The 23,260-nt window shown below is 41.2% G+C and overlaps 1 protein-coding gene across 20 annotated transcripts in view; it reads left to right on the top strand.

The window, feature by feature from the left end:
• Add1 (adducin 1) overlaps positions 1–23,260 on the top strand; it is a 58,890-nt gene that overhangs the window by 1,220 nt on the left and 34,410 nt on the right. For all 20 annotated transcript variants that reach the window (XM_085692003.2, XM_085692001.2, XM_085692004.2 and 17 more), the window contains exon 2: positions 18,254–18,468. In XM_085692003.2, coding sequence (XP_085548129.1) covers positions 18,274–18,468 — 195 coding nt within the window. In that variant the 5' untranslated portion in view covers positions 18,254–18,273. The remainder of the gene's footprint in view (positions 1–18,253; positions 18,469–23,260) is intronic.

Raw genomic sequence — 23,260 nt, 5'->3', positions numbered from 1 at the left:
CCCAGAATGGTCTGGAACTGAAATTTTCGGCCTCTGCCCTCTTAGTTCTAGGATTACAGTGAGGATTGACGCCACACCCTGCGAGTAAAGTTGTTTTTTGAGGAAGTGGCTTTTCAGGGTTCAGCTGTGGTTTACCGTGGTGCAGGTGGTGTGATTGGTTACCAATGTGGTGTGTAGGCTAGTGGGATTCAGCAAATGAAATGAATCCAGATTCTAAACAGTCTCCAAGCATCTTCATTTTTAGAATCAGTTTTATACAAACTATTCAGATTTTCACTTAACTCTTGGTATTATCCGATACTGTTGTTTAGTTTTGTTAATTTGTCACAAAAAACCTGTGCCTTTCATATAATCATATTGAATCAGGAAATTAATTGTGGAAATGCTTCAGATGATGCTGTGCTGTCTTGGTTTTCGTGTTAACTTGATACAGGCATGAGTTATTCGAGAAGAAGTAAACTAAATTGAGAAAAAAGTGCACCAGATTGACCAGTGGGCAACTCTGTGGTGCATTTTCTTGATTGATGATTGATGTGAGAGCTCACTGTGTGGGTGGTGCTACTGCTGGGCCGGTGGTCTGGGTGCTATAAGAAAGCAGGCTGAGCAAGCCCTTAGAGCCACCCAGTAAGCAGCACCCTCCATGGCCTCTGCAACAATCAGCTCCTGCCTCCAGGTTCCTGCATTGAGTTCCTGCCCTAACTTCCCTGGATAATGGACTACAAGCTGTGAGATGAAATAAACCCTCCCCCACACACGTTGATTTTGTGTTTTATTATAGCAATAGGAACCCCATCTAAGACAGGTTCTCAGATAGTTTGACTATATGAAGCTCAGTTTGTATTGATTGTTCTTTCTGCTTCCCTCTCAGCCATGTTGAACTCTTAGGTATATACACAGTTGAGACAGTAGCATTAAACAAGTCATTATTTACTCATTCAGTTTCAACAGTTAATAGCTGGATATCTACAAAATGTTTCATTGTGTACTTGTAAACATCTAGAAAGACTAGACATTCCGAATAAGGACATAAGTTTGTCCTGTACGTGCACATTAATGCTGAGTAAACTACACACATAAATGATTATGTCTGAAACTGCCCCCCCCCATTTTGAACTCACAGAGATCCTCCTGCCTCTGCTTCCTGAGTTCTTTTCTGCTGATACTTTTTATTTTATTTTTTAGTCTCATTTGTAGTCTCATATAGCCCCAAGTTGGCCTTGAATTTGCGATGAGAGAAAGCTACCCTTAAACTTTTAAAACCATTTAATTAAAAGTTTTTATTTTGCAAGTGTTTTTTCCTGTATGTATGTCTGTGAACCACTTGCATGTCTGGTGCCAGTGGAAGCCAGGTGTCAGATCCCCCTGAAACTGGAGTTGCAGAAGGTTGAAAACTGGCATGTGGGTATTACTGGGACTTGAACGCAGGTTTTCTGGGAAAGTAGTACTTGTGTGCAAACCACCGATCCGTATCTAACCCCAAGAAATCAAAGTAATTAGTTAGAAATTAGCAAGTGTTCTTAATGGCTGAGCCGTTTCTTTCCAGCCTCAACCTTTAAGTGATGATCCTGTTCCTTGTACCCTGGGAGTGCTGGGATTACAGCGGTTTGTGCCGGGGTATGAAACCCCCCAGGACATTGTGCTTGTTAGGCAAGTGCTCCGCTAGCTGAGTTACATCCCTGCCTTGAAATTGTGTTCTAATAGCATCTGTCATAGGATTTTAAATGTTGAAAATTTCAGTATCGGGACTGTGAAGTGCTATTTCAATGAGAAATAGGTCTGTGCGTCCCTAATTAAAAATCCGGAATCCCAGGTGCTCCAAAGCCCAACACAACTTGGAGTTTGGAGCTTTTTTAGGCTTATTTATTTTATGTATATAAATGTTTTGCAAGCAAAACATTTGTGTAGCACATATATACCTGGTGCTAGAACTTACCAGAAGATGGTGTCAGATCCCCTGGAACTGGAATTACAGGTGGTTGTGAGCTGACATGTGGGTGCTGGGAATTGAACCTCAGTCTTCTGTAAGAGCAGAGAGTTCTCCTAACCACTGAACCAACTGTCTAGCCCCAGGACTAGGGGGGACTCAGATTTGGAGTTTTTTGTGACCCTGATGTGATGAGTTGTCACAAATGCAGGCCTGTAACACATAGTTTACTAAACATCTCCAGAGCAAAAAGACCCTTTCAGTCCCTTTAATTGTGATACACAAACTTTGTTTCATGCACAAAATTCTGTAATCCTGTGTAGGGCTGGATGGTTAACTCACAAGCCCAGTACTGGAGTAGCATGTATGAAATCCTGGGTTTGATTCCTAGCACTGTAGTGAAAAAAAATGCACACAATTACACACAGGCTCTGTTTATAAGGTGTATTGTTTAGACTGTAGTCCTGTTTCTGACATGTAACACATGGGCAAATATTTCACCCTGAAATCAACTCTGATCCTGTGCATCTTAACACTTAAACTGTGTTTAGAAGCTGCAATTTGAGCATTTGGGTTGCTCCTTGCTGTACCAGTTTAATCATTGTTTGAAGTGGAACTCACTAAGGCCAAAAAGCAAGCCAACAGGGCTGGAATTGTACCTTAGCTGCTAAAGTGCTTGCCTAGCATGCATAAAACTATGGGTTCAGTTTTTGGCATCATATAAGCTGGGTGTGGTGGCACACATTTGTAATTCAAACACCTGGGAGGGGAAGGCAAGAGGATCGGGTCATCCTTAGCTTTCTTTATATTGAGTTTGAGGCCAGCCTGGTCTGTATGATATATTTTTCTCAACAAAAGTGAACAAACCAACAAAACAGTAATAATTGAATTTTACATAAGATATGGTTACTTCATATACATAAATATTTCAATGTCTTTTTAGTTTGGTCAGAAACATGCTTCTTAAAACAAATTTAGCATGATTTTTAAACTTTAATAGAACTGTTTGATAGTTAATGTTTGTTCTGACCTTCCACAGTTAGGAAATGTGGAAAGAGCAAAAGGAAACAGGTTTAGTTCAGTTTGCCTTTGATCTTTATTTTTTCAGAAGTACAGTTTAAAACAGTTGGTATGAGTGACTTGTAATGTATTGATAACTTGCTCCTCTCAGATTTGGAGGGGGGACCAAAAACCATCAACATTGTTACTGATACTTATTTGCTTAAAACTGTTGGGCTTGTTCAGATCTGACTTCATATGCATCTGTGCTACTGAAGGGCAGGGGAAAACCTACATTTTGAACATAGGAGTGGAGTCTGTAGGCCAGTCATCTTGTGGTACTGTGGCTGGAGAGGTGTCTCTGTGGTTAAGGAGAGCGCTTACTGTTCTTGCAGAGGATCCAGAGCACTCTTCTGAATCACCACAGGCACCAGACATGTATGTGATACACATGCATACATGCAGGCAAAACATTCACATAAAATAAATACATCTAAAAAAATAAAGATACTAAGCTGGGGTTCCAGGAGCCGGAGAGATGATTCAGCAGTTAAGAGCTCTTGTTCCAGGCACCTACCTGCATTGGGTGTCTCAGAGCTTCTAATGCTGTGGTAAAACATTATGAGCAACTTGGAGAAGAAAGGACTTATTTTCTTACACCTCCACTTCACTGCCCATCAAAAGAAGTCAGGGCAGGAACCCAGAGGTAAGAATTGATGCAAAGTGCTCCACATCAATCATATCCATCAAGAAAATGTACCACAGGCTAGTCTGGAGGCAACATTTTCTCAACTGAGATTCCTTCTTCCCAAATGACTCTATCCTGAGTCCAATTGGCATAAAACTAGCTAAGACAATGGATTAATCCTATTAAATCCAGTTCCAGTAGTTACTACACTGTTTTTGTCTTTTTGTCCCCTCCCCTACTAGGGAGGCAAAGGCAGGTGGATCTCTGAGTTTGAGGTCACTTTGGTCTACAGAGTGAGTTCAGGACAGCCAGGACCACACAGAGAAACCCTGTCTTGAATAGCCAAAAAAGAAGCTGGGCGGTGGTGGCGCACACCTTTAATCCTAGCACTTGGGAGGCAGAGGCAGGTGGATCTCTGTGAGTTCGAGGCCAGCCTGGTCTATAAGAGCTAGTTCCAGGGCACAGAAACCCTGTCTCAAAAACCAAAAAAGAAAAAAAGAAAAGTAACACATAAGTAAACTGGGATCATAAGACAGGTGGTCTGACTCCAGGACCTGAACACTTGACAGGAATCCAATACATTTTAAATCCACATGGGGAGCTGGAGAGATGGCTCAGAGGTTAAGAGCATTTCCTGCTCTTTCAAAGGTCCTGAGTTCAATTCCCAGCAACTACATGGTGGCTCACAATCATCTGTAATGAGGTCTGGTGCCCTCTTCTGGCCTGCAGGCATACACATAGAAAGAATATTGTATACATAATAAATAAATAAATAAATAAATATTTTGAAAAAATAAAATCAACATGGGGTGGCAATGAAATTAAAAAAGAATTTTAGGGGGCTGGAGAGATGGCTCAATGGTTAAGAGCACTGACTGTTCTTCCAGAAGTCCTGAGCTCAATTCCCAGCACCCACATGGCAGCTCACAACTGTCTGTAACTCCAGTTCCAGGGCATCTGACCCTCATACCAATGAACATAAAATAATAAAAATAGATTTTAAAAAATTTTTAATGTTTTTTTTAAAAAATTCTTTTTCATATACTATATTTTGGTCCTGTTCTTCCCCTCCCCCAACAGTAACAGAATTTTGGCAGATTCCCAGGTGAGATTCTTTTCTGTACCAGTGACAAACCCCACAGATTTTGGAAATATAAACAAGCCAGGGTGCAGTAGAGTTCACTTAAATTTGTCCATTTACAGATGGAGGGCTTATCTCTAGCTGCCTCACCCATTGTTTTCAAAACCACACCCTTTGAATGCTGTTCATTTAGGGGTTGAGTTGAAGTGAGAATCTTGTGAAATCTTGTACTACATGTATTGATTCAGACAGAATGCAGTCTTGTTGAAGAAGTGAAGGATGATTCAATAGTTCTAGTCCAAGGTCAGGAAGCCACATCTGGTTATGGTCTTCTTGTTGATTGATATAGTCCCAATACTGTAGGTATGGAGGAAAGAGAAGGAAGCCCCAGTGTGTGTGCCTGCCTGCCTGTCTGTTTTTGGAACATTGTTTCAGTTTGTAGCCCAGGCCTTCCTTGAACTCCCTGTCCTCTTCCTTCCCTTCTGTGCTGGCAAGAGCATGGGAGCCACCATGTCCAGCTACACTTGCTATTTCTAACATTCCAACAGTCCTGGAATGTTGCTAAGTTACTGCAAATGAAACTGGGCACAAAAAATGATAGGCTTTCCAAGGTCTGACTGTTTAGATGATGAAGCAGTTAAGGCCACACTGTTGGTAGCACAAGCTCAAGATGTGCTTCTTGCAGCCCTGGAGGGGAGAGAAGAAACTGATACATCTATATGGGAAGGAGAGATCATTGGCATTTAAATAACTGGTTACACATTCATAAAATCTGTGGATTAGCCAAGTGGTGGTGGCGCATGCCTTTAATCCCAGGACTTGGTAGGCAGAGGCAGGTGGATCTCTGTGAGTTCCAGGACAGACTCCAAAACTACTCAATAGAAACTCTGTCTCGAAAACAACTAACAAACAAATCTGTGGATTAAAGGGAAAGGTTTAAAATTAGAAACACTGGAGAAAAAGCAAATACAATGTTCATTAATGCTCTAAACCTTTGATGGAGCATTTTATCTAATGAAGAAGTGATAATTTTCTTTTTTCTTTTTTCATTTTTTATTTTGACACATTGTCTCACTATGTAGTTGACATTGGCTTGAAACTCAGTAGGTTCCCCAGGCTAGCCTCAGTATTACCATTCTCCTGCTTCAGCTGCCTCTGTGATGGGATTACACATGTGCAAAATCCAGCTTGGCAATATCTTTCTTTTAAAATTATTATTATTATTATTATTATTATTACTATTGTGGGGGTCAGAGTACATCTTCATGGAGTGAGTTCCCTCCTGTCTTTACGAGGGTTCTGGGGGATAAGATTTAGGCCACCAGGCTTTCATGGTGGGTGCTTTACCTGTTGAGCCATTTTGCTGGTCTAGTGACTTTCTTTTTAAAAGTAGAGGTCACTAGGGGAAAAAATGTACAAAAGTTGAGTCTGATGAATCTCAGATATTCTGAAAGCTGAGGCATAAGGATCAAAAATTCAAAACTTGCTTATGGACAAGTGATGTAGGAGGGTCTTCTGTCTATGTGTTACTTTCATTGGTTAAACAAGTTGCCTTGGCCTTTTGATAGGCCAGCCCTTAGGTGGGTGGAGTAGACAGAACAGAATTCTGGGAGGAAGAAGGCAGTGAGGCAGATGCCACGGCTCTCCTCTCCAAGATGGATGCTGGTTAAACTCTTGCCGGTAAGCCACAGTCAAGTGGTGATTATTAGAAATGGGTTAAAACAATATGTAAGAGTTAGCCAATAAGAGGTTAGAACTAATGGGCCAGGCAGTGTTTAAATGAATACAATTTGTGTGTTTTTATTTTGGGGTATAAGCTAGCTAGCCAGGCAGCTGGGAGCCGGGCTGCAGGAAGCAGCCCGCCGCTCCTTTATAGACAAGTTGGTGAGAACCTGTCAAAAAAAAGTACAAAAAGAATTGTAGATAAGGCTGAGTGAAGCCCTGGGTTTAATCTCCAGTCTGACAAAAGAATAGTTTGCTGATGTGAATAAGTAAAATGTTAAAATATTTGCTTATCGGAAAACTGAAATTACAGATGATAATCTGAGCTAGTGGCTGTATTTAGTGGCCCCCCTCCCCCAAGACGGGGTTTCTCTGTGTAGTCTTGGCTGACCTGGAACTCTTTCTGTATGCCTGGCTGGCCTGGAACTCAGAGATCTAACTGCTGAGTGCTGGGATTAAAGGTGTACATCCCCACACTCAGTTTTGTTTTATTTTTTAATTTTATTTAAGGCCTGGTTTTACTAGGTGATATCAGCTAGCTTGGAGCTTGCAGGCTGCCTGGAACTCATGGAGATCCACCTGGTTTGGCCTCATAGGTGCTGTGATTAAAAGCATATGCCACCATATCTGGCCTTTTGATTTTAAAAATTTATTCTTTGACAGTTTAATACAAGTAAATAATACATCTTGATCATATGCATCCCAAATTTCTCTTCCCACCCCTTCACAAAACCCCAGACTCCTAACTCCCACTCTTCCCAGGTACCCCCAGCATGTTCCATTTCTCTCTCTCTCTCTCTCGCTCTCGCTCTCGCTCTCGCTCTCTCTGAATAACCCATGGAGTCCAATACTTGCTGTTGTTTGGAATGTTGACTGGTCTTATTGACTTATCCCATAGAGGCTATCATAGCTGCGGTGCATCCATAGATGCAGTGGCCATATGTGTTTAGTGACAGCATCTCACAGCACTTCTCCTTATCCTGCTGGGTAGTATATTTTTTTCTGCTCATCTGCAGTGTTCCCTGAACCTTGGTGTGGAGTTGAAAATAGATATCCTGCTTAGGGCTGAACACTCACTTAGTAGACACTTAGTCTTACAATAAATCTCTATATTAACTGCCAACCAGTGGAGAGAAAAGCTTCTCTGGCCAAGGTAGAGGGCAGCATTAAATGTGTGTGTATAAGCATAAGTATTTAGAAGACTGTTTGACAACATGTATAGCAAAACCACAGTAGTAGGTTCCTCCCTAGAACCTGTAACCTCAACCCCTAGGCTTTTGAACAATTGTACAGTACCACATGAATCTTTAATTTGCTAAGCAATTATGGGTAGAATTAAAGCCCTGGCTTCGACGGCTGGATCCAGCCCATTTTTTAGCTTTCTGAGATTCCAGCCTCATGGCAGAGGTACCGGCTGTAGCCACGTATATTACCACAACTCTATGGCATTTCAAAGTCCCTGCCACCACCAAAAAGCATGTGGTCATCAACACCATTTCAGTGTTTCATGGCAGGACCTTTTAAAAGAACTGCAAGGTTTTACAGTTAAAGCTGAGTCAGGAAGACTCTTTTAAATGAGACACATTTACCTCTGGCAAACAGAGCCTACCTGAGAAAATGCTGCTATCAATAAGCTATGCTTAACTCTATTCTTTTCTGTCTAGAATTACTTCCCAAGCTCTGTCAGGCTTTATGTGGATGCAGTTGTCCCACATTGGGTACCATTCTGTTGACTGAGGTTTTCTGTTCTACTTTGTTACCACAATTGTTAAGTCCCAAAGAAATCACACAGAGGTCTACATTAGCTATAAACTGATTGGCCCATTAGCTCAGGCTTCTTATTAACTCTTATAATGTATATTAGCCCATAATCCTTATCTATGTTAACCACATGGCTCAGTCACATCTTGCTTCTTCTGTGGTAGGGCAAGGACTGCCGAGGAGTCTGCTTCCTCCTTTCCAGAAAATCATGTGCAAGAAGCTAGATAAAGTCTTTTTCTAGATTTAGTACTCCTCTATGACCATTAATATCATCACAAAACTTTAAAAATATATATATTATAAATTTTGAGATATATTTATACTTTAAGAAAAGTTTTAAGAAAAGTTTTGGCTGGCAATGGTAGCGCACACCTTTAATCCTAGCACTGGGGAGGCAGAGGCAGGCGGATCTCGGTGAGTTCGAGGCCAACCTGATCTACAAGAGCTAGTTCCAGTACAGGATCCAAAGCTACAGAGTAATCCTGTCTTGAAAAACTTAAAAAAAAAAGTTTTAAAGAGTCAGAATAAAACCAAATTATGAGATTAGTGGCAATAGAATAGTCCCTTAGTTTTGGTTTTTCCTCTGTCTCACATACATCAGGTGACTCTTCTGACTTGAAACAGAGATTTTGAATCTAATTTAACAAGCATGCTTGGGTTAGAGAAAGAGAGAGCCATGCTCCAACTCCGAAACTAGCTTTAATTTTTAATTGAACTAGGATTATAAAAAGACCATTTGCATTATATGCCTGTAGAGAACAGCAGAAACAAACATTTGGGAAGGTTAGTCCTGTTGGAAATGTGATATACCAGTAGGCCATTTCACTATTGGGACATTTTCTCTGGATGATTCATCCTGTTCAGATGCCTCATTTGTCCAGTGGTCTTCCAATTCCTTAGTTGGATGCCTTCATTCTCTGGAAAGACAAAAACAAAACCCTAACCCAACCCTAACTTTGCGTAGTTTCCATTTTGGCAAGTTATATCTGATCAAATGAAAAGCATTTGTTAGTTTTTTAAGTTAGCTTTCTTTTCTTTTCTTTCTTTCTTTCTTTTTCTTTTTTTGTTGAGACAGGGTTTCTAAGTAGCTTTGGAGCCTGTCCTGGAACTAGCTCTTGTAGACCAGGCTGGCCTCAAACTCACAGAGATCCGCCTGCCTCTGCCTCCCGAGTGCTGGGATCAAAGGCGTGTGCCACCACTGCCTGGCTTAATTTTCTAATTTTTCTAAATTTCTAATTTTCTAATCAGTTCATCTGTTGGTGCTGATCTTGCCTTTATAGGCCTAATCACCATTTTGCATTCTGCATTGCATTTTCAAAGGCCAAAGATTTAGTTAATATTGTCTAACTTCTGGATCTGATATCATTCTATTTGCTGCTGAAATCAATCTTTGTGAAAAATCAGTGAAAGTTTCTTTTGGGCCTTGTGTAACTTTAGTAAATGACTCAGTTCTCTTTCTGGTTTATTCAGTTCTGTCTCAGACATTCAGACCTGCTGCATGGCATAAATTCAAGATCTGGTCATCAGATAGAGACTGCCTTTGTACATCAGCATAATCACCCTCTCCAAGAAGTTGGTCTTGCTGGGTGGTGATGGTGCATGTTTAATCCCAACACTCAGAGGCAGGTGGATCTCTGTGTGTTTGAGGCCAGCCTGGTCTACAAGAGATAATTTCAGGATGACTCCAAAGCTACAGAGAAACCCTGTCTCAAAAAACAAAACAAAATAAGAAAACAACAACAAAAAAAATAAAGATAGAAAAAAAAAGAAAAAGTAAAGAACGAAGTTGGTGTCTTGGGAAATTTTAATATCTTTAGCCCTACTTCGTTATTCAATGATTCTAGCTTCATCTTTCTACCAGATCCTCCACTGCAATTGAGGACCAGATTTCAATACTTCTGCAACCAAGTTTTTCCAATATTGTGGAACAATTCTGTTACTGGTTGACTAGGAATTTAACATCTGCTTCACAAAAGAAGAATGCATACCATATGAGACTATTGCTTCCTTAAATCCCTTCAAATCTAACATTTCCACAACAATCCAGTGAGCAATGAGCTCTTCTATAGCCTTGGGGATACCTGTCATTTGGCAGTTGTTCCTGTATGGGAACTGGGTAAATTAAGGTTGGTTTTCTGATAACCTTGTGCTGTTCCTCTCTGATTTTATAATGTAATGGTCAGGTTGGTTCTTCTTTAAATTCCCCTGTCTTTGTCTGAATATCTCTATTATCTGTCTTAGTAAGTTTTTCAATGCTTGTAACTTGGACAAAATGGAAGTATTTTCTCTAGTAATTTTTCTAAGGCCCGTATCTTGGCGCTCATATCAACCAGCTTTTTTAGGGGCTAAAACAAGAATTACCAAACTAATAATGTTTATAATCGACATTACATAAATCCCATCTAATTTAATTATCCCCTCATATAATTGTTCCATTTTTAAACCATCACCATTTAAAGCATCCATTGTGTAATCATACAGAGCCCTAATTCCCTCCATTGTAATAGTGTTTCTCATTTTTTAACGTGGGCAAAAACTCTTTTTTTAAAAAAAACTAATTCTCCGCTTAAGAATTCCCAATTGTCTTACCAAATCTGCTGACATTGACAGTTCAGTGTGCTGCATATCACATCGAGCAATGAACACAGGTCCTGCACAGCCTGACTGTGGACAGCTGCAACTGCTAGCATGTAGCTGTGAGCTGAGAGTGTGTGGTGGTTGCAACAACAGAAAAGGCTGGAGTCAGTGTCAAGGAAACTACCTAATGTAGCAGAGGCCTGAGGAGGGGGTCCAGGGGAAATCTGCAAACCACAGGAGGAGGGAGCCGACTGTCTGAAATACACACACGGGATCTTGCAGAAGAAGCATTTGTGGCGGGAGTTGCCTGATGGCAGAGCTGGCTGACGGCAGAATTGGTTGGTGGTGAGGGACTGACTCCAGCAGTGTTTGGATCCCAAGTGCCTGTGGAGATTGTTGAAGAGAGGTTGAAACAGAAAAATCCCAGACTTGCTCAGATGGCTTGGGGAAGAAAAGAAAAACCTAGCTGGTGGTTCAATGACTCTGATGGGTGCAGCTCCAGTGTGTGCTGGTAGCTGCAAAACCACTAAAAAGTGACTATTTTGTGATTTTTATGCCCCCCAAATTGGATGCCAGATGAAGTGTTAATCTGTTTCATTAATCTTTATCAATAAAATCCAGGAGTCAGAAATCGGGGTTAAAAACCTGAAAGATCAGAGAAGCAGAGGAGTCCTATCTCGAAAGCAAGAAGAGATCACTTTTACTTATTTATTTATTTATTTATTTTCTAAGGCAGAGTTTCTTTGTGTAGCCCCTGCTGTCCTGAACTCACTCTGTAGATCAGGCTGGCCTTAAACTCAGAGATTGCCTTCTTCAGCCTCCCAGGTAATGGAATTAAAGTCGTGTGCCACCACCACCACCACCAACTTAAAAAAAAAAAACCACTTTCATTATGTAGTGTTTTCATCTTGTTCTATAATTATCAAATCATCCTGCTATACTCTTTCATATATAATCAAATGTATTGACTATCAGTTGCACATTATATGTAATGGGAATGTGTAGGTATATCCCGTGTATGTGTTGTATGTGGTTCTGGGGACATTCTATGCAAGTTACCACTGAGCTACATTCCTAGTCTTCTGATCCCCCCCCCCCCACAACATTTATACCTTAGGCTAGTGCTATTGTCCCTCCTAATATGTTTAATTAGATTGCAGAATGACCCCACCTCACCAAGTCTATTTAGTCTCATGCTAATGTGTGTTGTGTTCACCTCCCTGCTTTCTGAATTAGCTGGGTCTTCTGCAGTCTTTGTGGGTTCATTGTAGTGCCCTGCAAGCTTAGTTGTGGTGCCTGTGAGGTCTAGAAATCTTCTTTCTCTCCCTCTGGGAGTTATACATACTCTTATCTCCAAATCTAGTCAGCTAGAGACAGATAAAGCTGCTTTTGTTGTAAATACTGACTGTGAGAATTGACGTAACTCTTTGAAACATAAAACCCAGTTACAGAGATATACAAAACCCAGTTTTATACACAGATTGTCCACTTGCAGTCTGGAATTCCTTTGTCGATGGTAAACTGAAACTTGGAACCTGTTTATTAGTGTATGACCATATCTGTCCCCAGTGTCTTTTGAGTTACATGTCAAGTTGTGATTGAATGAATTGAAGCAGTTACTCTTCTTATTGTCAGTTGCTCCTAGAATCCTAACAGAATTTGAATGTCATTGTCAGTCCAGAATGCTGGACCTGGAAGTGTACATGTCCTTTATTGTGTACTTATTAAGACTGTGTTATTCCGATTGTCCTATGACTAAGACAGGGGAGGGGGTGGGTGGAGTGAGATGCACAGATTTCTTGTCCTGTGGGGATTTCATGCTAGTGACGGAGATAGTGCATAGTGAAAGCATTTGTTTTAGAACATCTGGATTATATGTGAAGATAATGGCTATCAATTTAAGTGGGTTTTTTTTTTTTTTTTTGCTTTTTAATGACAGAGTTCCTCTATGTGCTCCAGTCTGTCCTGAATGTCCTACACTGTATGTAGACCAGGCTGGCCTTGAATTCATAAAGATCTGCCTGGCTCTGCCTCCCAAGTACTGGGATTAAAGGTGTGCACCACTGCACCTACCAGAATATAGTTTATCTCAATCTCTGTCTGTGCTTGTTTTTGTTTTTGTTTTTTTGTTTTGTTTTGTGGCTTTTCAAGACTGGGTTTCAATTTGTAGCCCTGATCATCCTGGAACTAGCTCTGTAGACCAGGCTGACCTCGAACTCAGAGATCTGCCTGCCTCTGTCTCCTGAGTGCTGGGACTAAAGGCATAAGCTGCTGCTGGCACCACTACCACCAGGCATCTTTTTAAATGGAAATAAATTTGGTGAAAATAAGTGAAGTGGAAGTTTTGACCTCTTTAACCCTTGTTGAAAAGCTGTTTTCTGAGGTCTATTATGTGCCAAGTAGTGAGCCGGTGCTGAACCAGACAACAGCCCTGTTGTGTATACTGGTACTTCCTGAATTTGAATCTGACTGCATGGGCTTCAGTACAGTAGATAGGTAGAATTAGTGGTTTTCAGTCAGGTTCTGAGTTTGATTTTATTTATTTATTTGTTTGTTTGTTTATTATTGTGAGAGCTCTAGGGCTTAAAACAGTGTGTGATGGGGCTGGAAAGACAATTCAGTAGTTAAGAGCACTGAATGTCCTTCCAGAGGACCTGGGTTTGATTCCCAGCACCCACATGGTAGCTCACAGCTGTCTGTAACCCCAGCTCCATTGGATCCAGTGCCTCCTTCTGGACTCCAAAGGCACAAGGCACATACATGGCACACAGACATACATGCAGACAAAGATTAGTATACACTAAAAGAAAAAAACATTTTTTCCATCTGCAAATAGAGACACCTTACGGGGATGCTGGAATTAACTGTGTTGCAGCCATGCAGGGTTCATGACATGCAGTTGTCTGCTGCTGTACGTAGAACTTGTACACAGGTTACTTTTTAGGATCCCTGTGTTTCTACCCTTATTTTTTGTGGGGTTTAAGGAAAATTGAGTTTGGAGTTTGGAGGGTTTTAAGGATGAGGATCGTGACTCTTTCTTGTACCTACCCTATTTCTAGTTTAGTTTACTCTCATTTGTAAGTGTAGAAGAGGAATCTTTACCTTAGTATGCACAGGCCTTTAGCGTCATCCTAATCTGTGGGCTGAGTCCTATGTCAGCTACCAGAGGCAGGATAGTGAGGGGCTGAGGAGTGCTGGCTTCCATACCTTTTCTGAATGCCAGATTCTCATTTCCACTTAACTACCTTTCAGTAACAAGCAAGCAACTGGGTTCTTTCCAGTGACACATTGCAGAATTGATTGATGCTGTAGTTAAGGCAACAGCATTATCATATTTAAAAAATAAAATGTGGAAAATATAAGCTGGGAAGCTGTTAATCTGCACAGATAATCAGTTCCTGGGATGTATTGCTTTTATTTTTAATTTGTATGTTTGGGATCCTTTTCTTACTCGAGTTTTCTTGAAATAGGATGATGAGCAGAGTGCATTGTTGCGAGGAAAGGGAGCTCTGGAGCCAGACTTCCTGAGTTTAGACCCCGCCTGTCTGCTTACTTACCTTGTGCAAGGAAGAATAGTTGATACACGTAAAAATGAATCTTAATCAGTGTGTGGTATATGGTCAGCAGTGTTAATTTTAAAGGATCTTTTGAGAACTTTTTATCAGTATGAGAACATGGTATAGAAATTATCCAATCAGTTTAATAAAAGACTTTATTGAACTTAGGTCCCTAGCAATGCATATTAATCAGTCGGAGGTGTTTAAGAACCTCTAGTATAAGGTGAGTGGTTTCTTTTTCTTTTTTTTTTTTTAAATGGAGAACTGCATTTCTAGACATGGGATGGAAATTGAGAGATTGTAGCTTATTTTATTTAGAGGAGGAGTACCAATTTGGGCTTGCTTATTCCAGTAGATAGTAGGTGATTGGCAGCAACCCTTTCAACAAAACTCCTCCATGTTTTTGTGTCACGGACTTGCCCATGACTTCTGAGGAGGAGGGGGAGGAGGGGGAGGAGGAGCAAGTAGGGTAGAGAAGGATGGGATGTTCCTTTTTTTTTTTTAAGATTTATTTATTTATTATGTATACAACATTCCTTCCATGTATGCCTGCAGGCCAGAAGGTGGCACCAGATCTCATTATAAATGGCTGTGAACCACTATGTGGTTGCTGGGAATTGAACTCAGGTCCTCTGGAAGAGCAGTCAGTGCTCTTAACCTCTGAGCCATCTCTCCAGCCCTTTTTTTGGTTTTCTGAGACAGGATTTCTCTGTAGCTTTGGAGTCTATCCTGGAACTTGCTCTTGTAGACCAGGCTGGTCTCAAACTCACCGAGATCCATCTGCCTCTGCCTCCTGAGGGCTGGGATTAAAGGCGTTGTTTTTTTGAAAATAAGTCTTACTATATATAGCTGAGGCTGTCCTGGAGATCACTATGTAGACCAGGCTGGCCTCAAACTCACAGAGATCTGCCTGTATCATTGGCATGTACCACTATGCCTGGCAATATAGTAGAGGGTTTTTTTTTTTTGTTTTTGTTTTTTGTAAATTTGTTTTCAAGACAGGGTTTCTCTGCATGGTTTTGACTGTCCTGCAACTAACTCTCAGGCTGGCCTCGAACTCATAGAAGGTTTTAAAGTAATGTTGAGTCTCAAATAAAACATAAGTAGCCAGGCATGGCAGTTGGGGCCTATCACTCAGAAGTGGAGTCAAGCTACTCACAGACTGGGGTAGAATGATCTCAATTTCAGTATTTTTGTTTTAGACATTTATTTACCATTTGACTTTAAAATTACACTTACTTTTGCCAGGTGGTGGTGGCACACATTTTAATCAGGCAGAGGCAATCAGATCCCTATGAGTTCTAGTCAGCTTGGTCTATAGAGCTAGTTCCAGGACAGCCAAGGCTATACAGAGACACACTGTCTTGAAAACAAACAAAAAGCAATCAGAAGGATAGGGATGTGGTGTAGTTGATTGAGTGTTTGCCCAGCATGCCTGAAGCCCTAGGTTCAAACCCCTTGCACCCACAAACTTAAACTGGGCCTGGTGGCACAGCTCTAATCTGTAGCACTTGGGAGGTAGTGACAAGAGCATTAGGAATCCACGGTTATCTTTGATCTATGTATTTAAAGCTGGGGTTCTATAGACCCTGTCTGATACACACCAACAGGTTTGGGGAAGATGACTGAATGTTTAAGAACACTTACTGCTTTTAAAGAGGACCTGGGTTTGGTTTTCAACATCCATTTGCTGGCTCACAGCCATCTGTAAACAAATTTCAGGGGTTTTGACTTCCTTTTCTGACCTCCATGTCAGAAAGGCATGGTAGAACAGAGCAACAACCAAAGCAAGCTGCTGGGTATGATCCTCATACCTGCAATCTTAGCACTTAAGAGGCAGAGGCAGCCTGGTTGCTTTGAGTTTGAGGTTACCCTGAATTATGAAGTGAGACTTAGTCTTTAAAAAAAAAATAGTGTCCAAAAATGACTCAGCAGGTAAAGGTGACTGCCATGAAATACCCAAGATCTTAAATATTGGTGATCTGGAACCTTTGGTAGAGAAAACTGGCTTCTAAAAGTTGTCCTCCTCCTCCATGTATGTTTCAGGTATAACTATATACAAGCATACAAACTCACTCACATGATGGTAACAATAAAGGTCAGTACCAGATTGAAGCAAGTTTGGTGTAGTTCAAGGCCAGTCTTTTCATCTAGGTTCTTCCCATCTCTTTCTCTTAAAATGTATTTACATGGGGCCTGGAGAGATGGCTCAGCGGTTAAGAGCATTGCCTGCTTTTCCAAAGGTCCTGAGTTCTATTCCCGGCAACCACATAGTGGCTCACAACCATCTGTAATGAGGTCTGGTGCCCTCTTCTGGTCTGCAGACAGAATATTGTATATGTAATAAGCAAATAAATAAATATTAAAACAATGTATTTACATTATCTTTTTGGGTGCCTGAGGAGATCAGGAGGTGTTGGATCACTTGGCACTGGAGTAACAGTAGTTTTTAGCTGCACTGTGTAAATGCTGGAAGCAAATCTTAGCTACTCTGGAAGAGCCACAAGTTCCCTTAACTGACTGACGTGCTGTCTGTCCAGCTCCACCGATCTCATCAAGGGCATTGTTACCCGTGTTTCCTGGGTCTTGCCACTGCTGCACTTGTCATCTTTATCATCTATAGTATAGATCGGATCGTTATAAGAACAACGGTTCTGAGCTACATTGCCTTAGCTTGAATTCCAGTCCTCATATTTTTCCAGCTGAATCAATTTTCTTACCTTTTGTTTGTTTGTTTTGAATCAGAGTCTGGTGAAGTCAGGACTGGCCTGGAACTCACTAGATAGCCTATGATGACCTTGAATTACTGACCCTCCTGTTTACGCATCCGAAGTGCTGGGATCAGCCAGGCCTTGGTGACACCTTTTATCTCAGCATTGGGCAGCAGAGGCAGGCAGGATCTCTGTGAGTTTCAGACAAGCCTGATTCACAGAGGGCTCCAGAGCTGCACATAGAAGCCCTGATTCAGGAAAAAACAAAACAAAACAAAAAAGAGGAAGTGTGGTGCTTATGGGATGACTAGGTGTTTAAGAGCACTGAAACAGGTCCTGAGTTCAGTTCCCAGCACCTACATGGTAGCTCACAACTATCTATAACTGTAGTCCCATGGAATCCTATGCCTTCTCCTAGTGTGCAAATGTATAATAGACAAAACACCCATACATGTAAATCACATAAGTAAATAAATCTTAAGGGAAAAATAAGGAAGTTTGCTGACATGGATGTGGTGATACACAGCTAGAGGCATCGATCCCAGCACTCCAGAGGCCAGTAGATCTCTGTGAGTTTGAGGCTAGCTTGGTCTACATATTGAGTTCCAGAGCATCCAGGGCTATGTAGAAAGACCCTATCTCAAAAAAACAAACACAGTCAGGCGGTGGTGGCACACGCCTTTAATCCCAGCACTTGGGAGGCAGAGATAGACAGATTTCTGTGAGTTCGAGGCCAGCCTGGTCTTCAAGTGCTAGTTGTAGGAAAGGCTCTAAAACTACAGGGAAATCCTGTCTCGAAAAACCAAACAAAACAATCCACACACACACATAAAAGTGGTTTTATATCTATATATGTTTTAACTGAGCTATACATTTTTCTCTGATTTTTAAAAAAAGTTTGGTTTAACACTTCCAAAATCTGCCTGGCAGTGTGGGATCAATTCAAGTGTTAATTATGCTCAAGCTCAAATTTCTAATTCATTTTGGATTTGTCAGAGGACATACATAATAGCGTTGTTAGATTGTTTTCTATGCTCCAATAAGCAATGGCGAGAACAAAATACAGCATTGATTAGTGAAGGGAGGTTGGCTGACCAGTCATGTGCTTCTGAGCTATAAAGGAGCCAACATATCCCACATAGAAGAATGTATTTCTGTTGTTGATGTACTCATCATGAAATCTTAATGAGCATTGCTTTGAATACAAAAATGTCTTTTATTTTTATTCTATAGGACCCTAGAAAAACTGTGCAATGAATGGTGATACCCGGGCCGCAGTGGTGACCTCACCACCCCCAACCACAGCACCTCACAAGGAGAGGTACTTTGACAGAGTGGATGAAAACAATCCAGAATATTTGCGGGAGAGGAACATGGCACCAGACCTTCGTCAGGACTTCAATATGATGGAGCAGAAGAAGAGGGTGTCTATGATTCTTCAAAGTCCTGTAAGGAAAAAGTTTGCTCAGAACTAATTTGACCAGCTTCCTTCTGATTCCTGGGATCCTAGGCCTGCTGTGTGAATGGCATAGTCAGTTCCTCATCACATAGCACACTGACGCTTCATGCTCATAAATCCTTGTTGAAAGAACTCTGTTTGGTTCATGCCAACAGACAGAATGAAAATGTTTTAGAGTTATAAAGGCTAGATGTTTATTTCTGCTTTGAATTGTCTTTACTGTTTCTCCAAAGTGTTTTTATAAATCAGGGACAATGTAAAACCCACTGTTTTCTACAAAATACAGGTCAAGCATCCCTTCCAAAAATTCATAACAAATATTTTAAGCATTACCATAGTGGTTAAAACATTTGGATTTGAGAGCATTTTAGTTGTTTGAATTTGGCATGATCAACTGATAAAGCCTGTGCAGACACTCTCAAATCTAAATATTTTGAATAAACGACACTCAGTGTGGCCTTCACTTGTTCTTGGTCGTAACTAGGCTAGTAGCTCCTGAATTGTTAACATCAGCACTGTGAGGCACAGTCATACCTCTCTGAGTGTCTTCTAGATGTTCTGTAGTTAAAGTGATCCTGTCCTTACACTTCTCACACTGGTGCTGCTGTCCTTACCTGTGTTGCACATTCTTTTCTCCCTTCTACTCTGGTTTTACTCTGTCCCTTTAACTTTTGGGAGGTGTCATTGTCTTTTTAAAAATAATATTTATTGTCTCATTTACAGTGAGGACATATGGCTTTGAACTGGAGATGTAGCTGTAAGCAGAACTTAGGGAGCCTCTAGTAGATTGGGTATGATTGTATTGTTGTTATTGAGGTATAATGAACAAGTACTCAGATATATGCAGAACTTGATGGTTTTGACATACAAAGGATAAATGCAGTCACCCACATCAGGGCACAGACCTGACATTCCAGTTGATAGTGATGATGGATAAAAACAGTTAAGCACTGTGCTGAGAGCAGTGGTGTTCTGCAGCTGAGTGTGACTGCTCAGAAGAGGCCTCTCTGAGGAGGGGGCTTAACCAGACAGTAGCATGGAGGAGCTGGCCATGTTAGTATCAAGAGGAGAAGCATTTTGGCTTGAGAGATGGATTCAGATGAATTTTTGGGGTAGGGACTTGACGAGACAAAAGTTAGCGTGGTTGTTGCCTCCAGGGTGGATTCTAGAAGTGGGGGAGATTCTGAATGGCTATGTAGCTTGAGATAGGAACTTGAATTGATTTCTAGTCTTTGTGTAGATATTGGAGGGTTGTTGACAGGTAACAGATAGAATTCTGGCTTCAGTAGGTAGTTGCTGTCTCTCAGATGGAAGAGAGCAAGACCTGTAGTTAGGTCCAGGGTGGAAAGGGGCAGGCCTGTTTGGGATTCACTGAGAAAGTAGAATGTAGGGATAGATGCGGGGTAGAGGAAGTAGGAAGGAGAAGGAGCCGTGAGAATACCTCGACTCTTGGCTCCAGCTATTGTCCCTGATAAAGGCAATAAGAAACAGTGCGAGCATGACGAGAGGCCAAGTAGAAACCTGAATTCAGCACACCTAGCATGCGCCAGGACTGTGCCAGGCTCCGAGGGGCAAGGAGCCGAGAGTGAGAGCCTTCCTCACAAGATGTGTAGATTGTGTAGAGACCATTGGAGCATTGCTGGTCTCAGTGCAGTGTGAGCTGGAGGACAGTAGTGAGAAGAGCACAAAGCCAAGGGAAACTTGGCTCCATTAAGGATGGGTGCAGCCTTGTTGGTTCTCCGTTTTGACAGCTGTGCTCTGGTGGTTGTTTGAATGGGAATGTCCCCCACAGCTCCAGGATTCAAGCACCTGCTCTTCAGTCAGTGGCTCTGTTTGGGGAGTTTGTAGAACCTTTGTGGGGGTGCAGCCTTCCTGGAGGCGGGCTGTGAGTGTTTAACAATCTTGTACCACTTCCAGTTTGTTCACTCTGCTTGATGCTTGTGGTTGAGCATGTGAGATTTTAGTTTCTTGCTCCTGCTACCATACCTCCCTGCCACAATGGAACTCTGGAACCATGAGACAAACAAACAAACAGAAAAAACCCCTCTTTGATGAGTCCTTTTTGACCATGGCGTTTTATCACAGCAATTAAAAAGTAACAAATACAGTAACTAGTAATAGATGTTAACAGTGAGGGAAACTGAGGGTTCTCTGTTACGTCTTTTTAACTTTTCTGTACATCTAGAACTACCCTAGACTCTAAAGGTTTTTTTTTGTTTGCTTCTTTGTTTGTTTGTTTGTTTGTTTTAAACATAGGCTTGGGCGGTGAGGGAAGTATGTACTGACATCATGTAGGTCTGTTCCTTTGAAGTATTGGTGGCCAGAGTGGTCCCATAGCAGTGGCATAGAGCAAGGTCTGCCAGAAAACCAGTGCAACAATAGTAATGTTACTGTATTAGTTACTTTTCTTGTTGCTGTGACTAAGTACCTGGAAGAAAACACCTTATAGGAGAAAGGGAACATTGACTCTCAGGTTTAGGCTCTGTACTCTTAGACAGACATTGTGGTGGCAAGAGTGTGGTAAAGACTGGTCTTAACTTTTTAATGGAAAGCTTAGAGAATGTCAGAAGGAGGGAGGGTGGAGGGTGGTAGGAGAACAGAGAGACTGCCCCATCCCCAGGCTGGTGGCTCACACCTTTAATCCTAGCATCCAGCAGCAAAGTCAGGCAGATCACTGTGAGCTCAGGCCAGCCAGGAATACACACTGAGATCTTGAAAGCCTGGAGAGTTTACTGCAGGAGAAGATGTGGCAGGAGTCCTTCCAGCTGTCTGACTGAATAGGTAATAGCCAAGTTCTGTACAGACAATGTGGGGGTGTGATAAGGGTCCTGGTCCAGAATCCTATTAACTCTGAGGTACTCAAGGACATGGGAGTACGAGTGATGATCCACTGATTGTGGAGGTGCTGGACTTGGAGCTTGTTTTAACCTTGCTATACACTGTTCAAGAGCAAGGACCAGGCACTGATGAGGATTATGTTGAAGACCTTTGGGAGTTTGAGAAGGAGGGGAATGATACTGTCGGGGTTGTGGAAATGTTCTTGATGTACTGGATGAGAAGATGACAGGAGAAGTGGAGACCCTGAGGGCAGGGCATGAGGACAGCCATAGTTCTACCAAGTACAAAGAGCTTGTTTGGGGTATTAAATGACTGAGGACATTCCCATGTCCTGAGCCTGTGCCTTGCCCTCTGTTCTGTGTGATTCAAGAAGCTTCCTAAGCCAGGCAGTGGTGGCGCACGTTTTTAATCCCAGCACTTGGGAGGCAGAGGCAGGCAAATCCCTGAGTTTGAGGCCAGCCTGTTCTACAAGAGCTAGTTCCAGGACAGGCTCCAAAGCCATAGAGAAACCCTTTGGCTGTTTCTTTCAATAAGTTTTCAGATTAAGCAATGAAAAACTACGAATAAATTTAATTTGGAATCACTAAGTACTTGCATTAGATAGATCATCTAGTAATTTCGTGTTATCATCTGAGATATCATTTATAATTATTTGAGAAAAGATTTATTTCTTCATTAGCTTTTTGATAGGTTTTAGCAATCTTAGGAAAGTTAAAAATATCTGAGCTAGGCGTGATGGCATTTACATATAATCTCAGCAGTCAGAAAACCAAGGCAGGAGGATTACTGTGAGTTCAAGCCTGGTCTACATAGAGAGCTTCAGGTCCGCTGTGGCTAGACTCTTTTCCAACAAAAGAAAACCACGACAACACAGAGAAACTTGTCCTATTACAATAACAACCACATGTTAAAATTATTATTTATTATCAATTTAGTGCATGTTTTTGCCTAATTTAGGATTATTTTTAATAAAAGATATATATATATAGGGGTTGGGGATTTAGCTCAGTGGTAGAGCGCTTGCCTAGCAAGCGCAAGGCCCTGGGTTCGGTCCTCAGCTTCAGGAAAAAAAAAAAAGACAAAATAACAAAAAAGATATATATAGGGTTTCTTTAGATGTGTTAGTTGACAAGAGTCTCACTACGTGCCTCAAGATGGCCTTGAACTTGCCGTCTTCTTGCTTCTGTTTCCCAGATGCTGGGATTTTCAGGTTTGTTACCATGCCCAGCTTTCTTTTTCTACTTAAAGAAAATTGTTTTGAGATAGGGTCTCCTGTGCTGAGGTTGTTCTTGAACTTGTTCTGTAGTGTAGGATGATCTAGAGCTGAACTCTTGCTTCTGCCTCTCCTGAGGACCACAGGCGTGCACTACCATGTCAGCTCTTTTTCTGCTTTAACTAGGCACTTCTCTGTTTTGAAGAAAATGCTAGAAAGCACAAAGTAGAATATGAAAATTATTAATAATCCTGTTACTGAGAATTGTAATTATCATTTGATTGATTGTTAATCTTTTTCTAGTTTAAATTCCCATTTTGTCTTAAAAAAACCTGACTTATTACCTTTTTACTCAAAAATATATGAAGAGGAATTTTATGCTATTTAATTTTTAAGATTTTTCCCATTGAGTTCATCTGTAAAATTCGCAGTGTCGAGTCAATTCTTTAGTTTCTGAAATGTGGCCTACTTTTTAAAATCTGTGATGCTGAGATTAATCACCTTATGAATAAGTCTTTAAATACATTCCTGATAATTTTCTTAAAATAGATTTCCATGAATTGAATTCTGTTATAAGTTTTAAGCTTTTATTTTGTTAAATTACTTACCAAAAAGACTCTATCAGGTCACACTCTCAGAAGTGAAATGTGAGTGCCCTGTGTGCTCTTCTAGCACTGGATGAAGACAAACATTTAACTGATAGCTACACGTGCATTCTGCCCCCCAAAAA

Source organism: Myodes glareolus, chromosome 8, assembly GCF_982192425.1.
Source record: "Myodes glareolus chromosome 8, mMyoGla1.1, whole genome shotgun sequence".
In the NCBI taxonomy this organism is placed as follows: domain Eukaryota; kingdom Metazoa; phylum Chordata; class Mammalia; order Rodentia; family Cricetidae; genus Myodes; species Myodes glareolus.
Note: the sequence above shows the minus strand (reverse complement) of the source record. Positions and strands in the feature narration are given on the sequence as shown.